This window comes from Elephantulus edwardii, unplaced genomic scaffold, assembly GCF_000299155.1.
Source record: "Elephantulus edwardii isolate Elephantulus edwardi_28Jun2011 unplaced genomic scaffold, EleEdw1.0 scaffold00279, whole genome shotgun sequence".
NCBI classification, from domain to species: Eukaryota; Metazoa; Chordata; class Mammalia; order Macroscelidea; family Macroscelididae; genus Elephantulus; species Elephantulus edwardii.
Window position 1 is genome coordinate 2,747,586 of NW_006400029.1, and position 10,765 is coordinate 2,758,350.

The 10,765-nt window shown below is 39.4% G+C and overlaps 1 protein-coding gene across 1 annotated transcript in view; it reads right to left on the reverse strand.

Moving 5' to 3' along the window:
• Window positions 1-10,765, reverse strand: part of LETM2 (leucine zipper-EF-hand containing transmembrane protein 2) — a 58,141-nt gene that overhangs the window by 16,421 nt on the left and 30,955 nt on the right. Inside the window, exons 4-6 of the mRNA XM_006900286.1 lie at window positions 3,587-3,724; window positions 2,730-2,930; window positions 1,092-1,211 (exon numbers count right to left, since the gene is read on the reverse strand). Of these exons, the coding sequence (XP_006900348.1) occupies window positions 1,092-1,211; window positions 2,730-2,930; window positions 3,587-3,724 (459 nt within the window). The remainder of the gene's footprint in view (window positions 1-1,091; window positions 1,212-2,729; window positions 2,931-3,586; window positions 3,725-10,765) is intronic.

Genomic DNA, 10,765 nt, shown 5'->3' on the forward strand with positions numbered 1-10,765 from the left:
AAGCATCCTTGATTACAGCAACTCTAGGTTTGAATCTGTTCTTCAGTTCCTTGAGCTTAAGAAATGCTGAGCGAGTTCGGCCCTTTTGATTTTCTGACTCAAGTTCCTCGCACATTTCATTGTAGTATTTTGCTTTGTCATTCCGAGCAGCCTATTCAAACATTAACCAAAATAAATATGTAAAAAAAGAAAACTAAACTTGTTGCTGTGTAGTAGATTCTGACTCATTAATTGCTTAACTACTGTGCCTGCATAGCTCCTAAATACTAATCTAAGTGATTTTTATGAAGGGACTTTGTAACTGTCACTGTGCAGTGATTAAAGTACTCAGCTACCAACGGAGAGATTGGTTTGAATCTACTAGTAGCTCCATGAAGAAAATAAGCTTCCACAGTGATTGCAGCTTTAGAAACATGATGGGGAAATTCTACTGCTTTATAGTGTTATTGTGGGTTGGAACTGACTTGACTGCAAGGGGATTTTTTGAAATTAAAGTGCCAAACCAGTTGACCATAAAAAGAGCTGTTATCTAGGTGGGCTTCACCTAATTACACAAGCCATTTAAATCTGGAGCTAGAGTTAGAAACGGGGGACGTCAGAAATTTGAAGAATGTGGGGGATCTGGCATGCAAGATGTTCTCTTCACTGGGGCCACACCAGGTAAGGAATGCAGGCATCCCTAAGGAGCTGAATGAAGCCTAGGGCTGACAGCCAGCAGGGAAATAGGGACCTTAGTTCTGCAGCTGCAAGGAACTGATTTCTGCCAACATGAGTGAGTTTGGAAGTGAATCTTCACCACAGTTGCTAGGACAGAATGCAGCCGGTACTTCTGACTTACAGAACTGTGAGAGCTAAAAGTGAGTGTTGTATCACTAAGTTGGCGTTAATTTGTTATGCAGGCATAAAACACTAATACAACATCCCATCTCAATCAAAGTTAAAAGTAAGTCTACCTTTTTCCGTGTACTGCAAACCAACCCACACTACTACATGCTAGAGTAAACAAGGCAAGCTAAGTTACATGATTCACTTGCAGAGTAGAAATCACCAAGTGAGGGCTGCAAGCACTCCAGGAAAAAGCTTCTACTTGCCTCTGTGAGCTGTTGTCTCAGTTGCTCTTCAGTGAGGCCCAGGGATCTCATCCCTCGAGCCCTGCAGGCAGCTTGGAGCTCTGAGACACTCAAAGCACTCACCCCTTCTTTGGCAATTGCCTGGGAGGGGAAAAAGTAAAAATGGTGTTTGTTTTGATGGTTCCGATTTCACATATCCTCCAATTTCTGACTAATGAGAAGGAAAGGAAGGGTTACATGCTTTGACTCTTTGTTGGACTTTGCAAAAAATAGAATGACTCAGGAAGGTAGGGGTTGAGGAAAGGAAATCTTGTAGTAGCATGGGTACTAGAATATCAGAGATATTTGCATAACCCCTCCCCAACATTCTGCCACCAAAGAAATTCATCCGCTCTTGATTTTCCTGTAGCCTGTTTGTGACATCTATACAGTTGTTCTCTTTCTAAATCTAAATGGCAGATTTATAATTCATTAGAAAAAGATTTTACTTGAAAAACTTTGCAGTGTTCTTCCTCCACAGTTCCTTTTAACACAACCCCAGGGATGGCCCTCTCTATGGACCACCAAACTTCCTCATTTAATATTTTAACACAAAGCTGATTTGATGTGACTGAGAACTATAATACTTCTGAGACTGGTCTAGTTTATTCCAGTGGTCTGAAAGCAATCAAAATCTAAACAGGGTTGATGGGATTATGCGTTCTCTATCTGGGAAACCTACTTCCTCAGGCAGAGTAGTTTAAAGTAGCTGATCCAGATTCTAGAAGTGTTCTTCTTTCTGGAGATCTTAGCAGTAGTTATAGTCCATACAGTGCCCTTTTATTCTAAGATATCTGCTTTGCCTCCAGGAATATGCTTCACCGTTCCTTCTTAGGAGGCCAACTCAACCACTTTATTGGGCACAGCTCCAAGGGAACGGAGACGTGGGTGGTAGAACTCCGGCTTTGGCAATGCACTGCCAGGAAACTACTAAGCACCTATTTCCTTCCCTATTGGGTCTTACTCGCTTTAGATGAATCCCAGTTAAGACACCCAAATTACTAACTCCCTGATGATGGCCTTCTCAACAGAATGGGTTAAATACAAGGGGGGGCGCTCAAAAACTCATCACTGTCAATTCAGAACAAGCTCATAGCTGATCCTCCAAAGGGTTTTTTCAGGCTCTAAAATGCATGAGAGAAGAGTGACATTTTTTCCCCCTCAGAGCCCTTGGTAGATTGGGACTGTCAAAGAGGAGCTAAGTTTGATTCAGCTGTGCAACTCCCCACACATTATGCCACAAATAACTCTGAAGTTAGTAAGTAAAGTGCAAGTTGTCATGTTTATTACTGTTTAAACTACTCATTTTGCCAGAACATGCCAATAACCTAGACGCAATAGAAAACACTGAACTTAATCACTTGTCTCCCCCAAAACCACTGCCACTGCATCAGTTGCAATTCAGAGCAAACCTCCACTGGGTTTTGGAAGCTATAAATCTTTACAGGAGGAGACTTCCCAGCCTTTCCCTAAAGATTGGCTAGTGGATTTAAGTTGTCAATCTTTCTGTTAGTGGCCTGATACATTATGTCTTATAGATTATGTCATATGCCACCAGGGCTCCTTCCTATTATCTTCCAATGCCTTGCTAATTTCCTACAGCTATAATTAAGCTCTTACTTTATCATCTTCTTTTATAGAGTTCAGTTTCATCAAGAGCTGAAAGCGGAGCAAATTGTTGGTTCCAAAGGTCTGTAATTCCAGCAGTTTGCAAAGGGCAACCAGCTGAGGTCGATCTAAGTGTTCCATGGTTAACTCATCCTCAAATAGTTTGGAAAAGCGAATTATCTCCTTTGTGGAGGGCTTGTGGCCTGTCTGGACCTAGGCAGTGGAACAAAGAGGCTAATTAAAATGTGTTTCCTACTTAATTTGCCTTTCCCAGTTGGCTATTTGAAAGAGACATCAAAGGACTTATGGACTCTGATGTCTGGAAATGGACCCTGTACTACAAAGAGAAGTAAAGAAATCTGCCAAAAGTTGGTTTAAATCAACTAAAGAAGCTAGAGTAGTTCAAAAGTTTGGCTCTAATTCTATTGCTTTTTCCAAGAAGTTACAAAAGACTTCAACACATCAATTGTTATAAGATAGACTCTTCTGCTAACTATGACAATGAGTTTCCCAAACATAAAATGTATAATGTTGTACATTTATAAAGAAGGAACTCTGGTAGCCTAGTGGTAAGAAGCTGTGCTGCAATCCCAAAGGCATACGGTTTGGATCCACCAGCTGATCCACCAGCTGTTCCACAGGAGAAAGATGGACAATCTCACCCCACGCTATTAACTGCATCTAAAAGCCCACTGGAGAGTCAGCTATGGGTCAGTTCCAACTCAACATTACATAACAACAACAACATTTATAAGGTAGGTATTTTCAACTTCGACAATTTGAGAACAGTCTGAAAAATTCATGACAACATGCATCTTTCATATCACCCTAAACCAGAAGTTGTTTGGTATTGTAATAAAACTTAAGACCTGTTTTACATAGGATGAGAACTGTGTAGAGGCGTCTCCCAACTTAGCTCTGTTTCTCCTTGCCATTTCTGTAACTGTTTCTTGAAGAAATTTTGCTAGTTCTAACTTTGCAGCCATTCTCTTTTTCTGCTTTTCTTCCTAGAAAGTAGAAGAGAGAAAAAAATTAATCAATCCTTCATGATGGCAACTTGGTAGACGAGGATGAGAGAAAAAGAATAGTCACAATAATCACCTTGCTGTTGCTCATCCTTATTTCATTAGATGTTAACATTGAACTGAGTGAGATTTATGGAATTAGAGCAGAAAAAGAGGAACATATATTTGTAACTTTTCTGCTTAATTTTACTTCTTAGTTTTCTTGAGTACAACAATCATAAACATTTTATGTATCTAAACTATCCCCTGAATGGGAGACTTCTGCCAGTGTTGGAGAGAGATACTACCTTCCAATTTGGTTCCAACTATGTAGGCTATAGCAAAATACAGGGCAACTCTCAGCCCTGTATTTTACTACACAAAGAAGGATAAATGGAAAGTATCCCTTCCCCCCTAGTAGCTTAAAGTTTAAGTGGGAAAAAACCTTAAGCACAATAAATCACATTAAAGCAGTATAATAGATATATGCGCAAAGTACCACATAAAAGGAAACTGACATATTTAAAATATGATCTTTGTAAGTTCTTTTCTCCTTTAAATTTTATTTGTTGCTAAGATATTTATACACAAAAATATATACACTAATTCTATAGTTTCTACAGGTACCAGTTAGTTACATTTCCCCAGCCCTGCAACTAACTATTCCCCCTCCTCCCTTTCTGAGTTTTCCCTTCCTCATTAACATAAACTCAGGCCCTCTTATGGTTTCCTATCTAACCTTCTACATTGTTGATGTCAATTAGATCACATCTATATAGAGCTCCTGGAGAGGGTGAAACCAGACTGCTCCTTGGAGGCAAGGATTCTGAAGCTCCGTCTGACATACTTTGGGCATATTGTAAGGAGAGACCAGTCTTTGGAGACGGACATCATGCTTGGAAAGGTGGAGGGACAGTGCAAGAGAGGAAAACCCTTCATGAGACGGATTGATTCAGTGACTGGAGTAATGGGGTTAGGTGTGTCAGAGACAATAAGGTTGGCTCAGGATAGAGCAGGGTTCAGAGCTGTTGTACATAGGATCACTATGAGTCACAGATGACTTGATGACACATAACAACATATAGAGCTCTTACGGAGCTCTGGTGGCCCTAGTAGTAAGAAACTGCACTACAGTCCCAAAGTCATGAGATTAGAATCCACAAGCTCTTCGAGAGGATGGGCAGTCTCCTCCAGTAAAATTCACCACCTCTGAAAAACCTGCTGGAGAGTCAGCTATGGGCCAATTCCTACTAGACGGCACTCAACAACAGGCAGCGCTGGTGGCCTAATGGTAAGAAGTTGGACTGTTAACTTGAAGGCTTGCAGTTTGAAAAAGATGGGCAATCTCCTCTTATGTGATTTATAGCTTCTGAAAATCCACTCAAGGGTCAGTTTTTAGTCAGATCCTACTCCACGACATTTAAGAACTGGATAACATAGGTCTTAACAGAGTACAATGCTCAAGGCAAGCATTTTTTAAAAAGTTAAGCTAAACTAGGTTATCTTAGGCAATACTTTCAGGGGTTCATCTGCCCTCCATATATCCTCCACTACACACTTGTTAATTTGTCAATTGTCATCTGTTAATTTGCCAATTGTGCTATCAAGACTTGAGTGTTGTTATGATGCTCGAAGCTATCATAGTATTTCATATACTTCAATAATTTGAGAACTAAAGTGCGTCTGATTCAGGCCGCAGTCTTTCCAATCACTTGCTATGCATATGTAAATTGGACAATAAATAAGAGTGACAGAAGAATTTATGCCTTTAAGCTCATCTGTTGAAGAAGAGTACTCAATATCCCATAGGCTGTCAAAAGACCAAACAAATACGTCTTTGAGAGGGTGCAGCCAGACTGCAGAAGCAAAGATGATGAAGCTTTGCCTTCCCTACTTTGGGAATGTTGCTATGAGGGGCTAGTCCTTGGAGAGGGACATGATAATCAGAAAGGTGGAGGGTTGGCAAAGGAGAGAAAGACCCTCGACCAGGTAGATTGACACGGTGACTGCCACAATGGGCTCTAATGTGTCAGGAAGTGTGAGAAAGGCACAGGATAGGTTAGGGTTTAGTTCTGTTGATCATAAGGTCACTATGAGTTGTATTTGACACCTAACAACAAAAACAACAGTATTCCATATTTAAAATACATCAAGTTCACCCATGAGAAACAAATTTCAGTGAAACTTACAGGCTAAAACAGACCAAGAAAACAGGACTAGTCATTCATTTCTGAAATAATGGACCCTTGAAAAGCTGGTAATAACAGAACACTGTATCACTAGAACAGTTTTAAGATGAGATCCTCAGGTTAGAGGGCACTCAAAATATATAAGGAAAAGCTGCCTCCTCTGAGTTGTTGTTGTTATTATGTGTTATTAAGTCAGAACTGACTCAGAAGTGACACTCTACTGTGTTTTCAGAGGCTGTAAATCATGTGGGAGGAGACTACCCATCTATCTTGTATGGAGCTGCTGGCAAATTTGAACCACTTGCCTTTGGGTTGGCAGAGCAACTCCTTACTACTAGGCCACCAGAATTCTCTTTACAAAGTAGAGTCTACCTTAATGACATGGATGGGATAAAGCTTTCACTCAACAAAGACCTTCATTTCTTGATGCTGCATGACTTAAAAGGAGGAGAAATAGCTGTAAACATCCATTAATAATTGGCACATGGAATGAAATTAAATGGAATATATAAATATTAAAATTCTAGGCATCCCAAAGTTAAAATGGGTTAGTACTGGCCATTTTGAATCATATGGTCTATTAAGCAGGCAATACCAAATTAAAGACTAATGGGATTGAATTCATCACCAAAAAGAGCATTTCAAGAGTTGTACTATATAAGTAAGTAACAGTTCTCTCCTGAAGTACAATGCTGCCAGTGTCAGAATAATATCCATACACATACAAAGAAAACCTGTTAAGACAATTCTTTCTCAAATTTATGCACCAACCACTAAAGTAAAAGAAGAAGAAATTGAGAATTTCTAATGCTTGCATTCTGAGACTGACTGAACATGTGATAAAGAGGCATTAATAATAACTAGTGATTGGAATCTAAAACTGAAAACAAAAAAGAATTGCCAGTAGAAAAACAAGGCCTTGATGACAGAAGTAAAAAGATAATATGATAGAATTTTGTGCAACAAATAATTTATACATTGAAAATTTATTTTTGAGGTAAGCATATTTCTTAAAAACACTAAATGAGGGGATCTCTGGTGGCCTAGTGGCAAGGACCTGCAACTACAGTCCCAGAGGTGCACGGTTCGAATCCACCAGATGCTCTGCAGGGGAAGGAGGGACAATTTCCTCCTGTACCAGTCAGATCTGATTTGACGGTACACTCACACAAAAATTAAAAAAAAAACAACCCTAAATGATGACTCTACACATAATTATGCAAAAGTATTCAGCAATGTGGTTTATAGCAAGTTATTGATAACATTTAAAAGAATGAAAATTCCAGAACACTCACTGTACTCATGCAGAACTTGTACATTAATCAAGAAGCAGTTCTTATAATAGAGCAAAGGAATACTGCATGGTTTAAAAATGAAAGGTGTGCATCAGGACTGTATCCTTTCTCCACATCTATTCAATCTGTACACTGAGTAAATAATACAAGAAGATGAGCTGTATTAAAAAGCATCAAGATTGGAGGAAATACATCAACAACCTATAGTATTCAGATGATACAACCTTGCTTATTTAAAGTAGAAAACTTGAAGCACTTCCTGAAGAAGATCAAGACCTTCATTATGGATTACACTTCAACATAAAGAAAACCAAAATCCTCACAAGTGGCCCAATAGGCAATATCATGATAAATGGAAAAAGATTGAAGATGTTAAAGATTTCCTTTTACTGGGGTTCATAATAACATCCTTGGTAACAGTAATCAAGAAATCAAAAGAAAAAATGCATTAGGGAAAATCATGGCAAGGCTCCCTTAGAAATGCTGAAGAAAGAAATGTTGAGCAAAGACATCAGTTTAAGGTGAACCTGACTCAAACCATGCAAAAAGCTGGACAATGAACAAGGAAGACCGCCCCCAAAATAATGCCTTATAATCACAATATTGGCAAAGTACAAATCACAGATGATGAAAAGAGCAAACAAATCTACACTGAAGGAAGTGCACTTGAAGTGCTTCTTAGAGCCAAGAGTTGTTATTCTTGTTGTTGTTCCTGCTGTTGTATGTACCATCAATTTACCTGCAACTCATAGTGACCCTATGTACAACAGCTCTGAAGGCTGCCCTGTCCAGAGCCAGTCTCACTAATTACAACACACCTCTTCCTATTACCCCAGTTACACTGTTGATTCATCACATTAGAGGTCTTCCTCTCCTACACCTGTCCCTCCACCTTTCTAAGTATGATATTCTTCTCCAAGGATTGGTACCTCCTGGCCACATGCCCAAAGTATGTGAGATGGAGTGTCAAAATCCTAGCCTACTCCAAGAAGAAACTTGGTTTCACCCTTTCCAAGACAGACTTATTTGTTTTCATGGAGGTCCATGGTATCTTCAAGACTCTTCTCCAGTACCACAACTCAAAGGCATTGGTTCTTCTCTTCTGTAATCCTTAGTCATTGTCCAGCTCTCTGACGCATAGCAAATAATTGTGAATACTCTAGCCTAGATCAGGTGCACCTTGTTCTCTAGACTTAACAAAGTTGCTTCTCAGTAGTGAAACAAATAGCAACATCATGATAGATGGGAAAAAGAGTGAAGCTGTCAATGATTACATTTTACTTGGATCCATAATCAATACCTATGGTAATAGTAAAGAAATCATGACAGCTGCTGACGCATGCTTGGGGTAAATTGCAGCGTGGGCTGAGGGAGAAGGAGAGAATAAGAGGGAAGAAAATTTGCAACAATGAATAAATAAAATAATTTTTAAAAATAATATCATACTCTACAACCAGGAGAAGATAAAGTAGATGAATGGGATCTTCTAAGACTCAAATCCCTATGCACATCCAAAACTTCTCCAACAGGGTAAAAAGGGTAGCCATCAACTGCGAAAAAGTATTTGGTAATAATATATCAGATAAGGGACTTATATCCAGAATTTATGATATACTTGAGCACCACAAAATAAAGGTAAATAATACAATAGAAAAATGGGCACAGGATATGAACAGGCACTTCACTGAAGATGACATTCAGATGGCTAACAAGCACATAACAAGCACATGAACAAATGTTCAAAATCCCTAGCTCTAAGAGAGATGCAAGCAAATTAAAACAACTTGAGATATCATCTCACCCCAGTCAAAATAGCAAAATTTAACAGAACAGCAAGCAACAAATGCTGGCGAGGTGGTGGAGAAACTGGAACCCTTATTCACTGTTGGTGGGAGTGTAAAATAGTGCAACCCCTGTGGAAAGTGGTATGGCGCTTTCTCAAAAAGTTGCAAAAAGAGATACCATTTGACCCAGAAAAACCACTACTGGGAATATATCCCAAAGAGACCATAACTGACATCCAAGCAGATATATGCACACCCATGTTTATTGCAGCTTTGTTCACAATAGCAAGGAGTTGGAAACAACCTAAGTGCCCATCAACAAACGAATGGCTAGAGAAGCTGCGGTATATTCGCACAATGGAATACTATGCTGCATTGAAAAAAAAGGAACTCATGCAATATTATTTAAAATGGTTGACTCTGGAGAACATTATGCTGAGCAAAATATCCCAGTCACAAAAGGACAAATATTGCATGGTGCCACTGTTGTAAAAGAGGACTGACCTTGGGGTTGGGGAGAGACTGAATAAGATGGGTTCAGTAATGTATAAAGCACTGAAACAGAGGAGGGAGAAAACTGTTTAAAAGAGATATGTGATTAGGTATTTCTGTCATGACAGGAGTCTAGAGCAATGCTACATGGTGGAGTGGACCTGGGGGAGGGTTTGTAAAACAATGAAAGAATTTTTCTTTTACTTTTCCAAGAGGGTAGTGTTCTGGAGGGAGGCTTAGGAGGGGAGAAATGTGCAACAATGAATGAATGGAAATCCAAAATCTCTGTACATTTTTACTGAAATTAATAATAAATTTAAATGTAAAAAAAATAAGTTAGAGTAAGGATGGCAATGGATTTATAACTGCTCATGCTAATAACACTATATTGTGGCATGGAGGAGGAATAGTGGAACTGTATCCACATTTACAATATTCTTCTTACCAAAACCATTTATGGAAAATCGGAACTGCATTGGAACATGTATCTCTGGATTGGAAATGATCATATTGTTAATATTTCTAGCCTTAAGCTTAAAAGATCATAATGTTCAAAATTATTTGTTATATATTTGCTTAAATTTTTTTTCCCTCTTTTAACAAGTGGGATCTAGAGGGAAGGGAAAAGACCAGAGAATGGCCAGAATTATTGGGGTAGCTATTCCTGCCAGTTTAGGGCCTGTGTCAGGAAAAGGAAGTCTTACTCATGTACAGTGCCACCCAAAGGTAGTAAAGGAGGTCAGAATTGCTTCCACTGTGGAAAGCTGGACCACTTCAGTAGACAGTGTCAGAGATGAGAGCCACAGATAGGCAAGGGAGTAGAGAAGAAGCTCCCACTCACTTGTTTTAAGTGTGGATCTAAAAAACACTTGGCCAAGGGTGGCCCACATCAGGTCCTCGTCGCTGACAGGACTGACAGGCCCCAGCTCCCAGCTGGAAACAAAGGAGGACGCTTCAACAATTTAGATCCTCCCAGAAGAGCTGTGGGTGAGCATTAACATTACTGGTAAGTATATTCATTTTCTCCTGGACATAAGAGCCTACTATCTGGCCCTAAAAGCCTTCTGAGGTCCCAACTCTTCTCACTATTTCTTAGTTGTTGGAATTGATGGAAAAGCTCATAAGCAGTTCCTTATTTCACCTCTGCCTTGCATGCGGACTTCTGAGCTGTAAAACAACCCAGTGGTAGATGGAATTTGCTCCAGGACTTAAGAACAATAAATGACATAGTTGAGCCTGTACATCTTGTGGTTCCTAACCTTTATACTATAATAAACAAAGTGA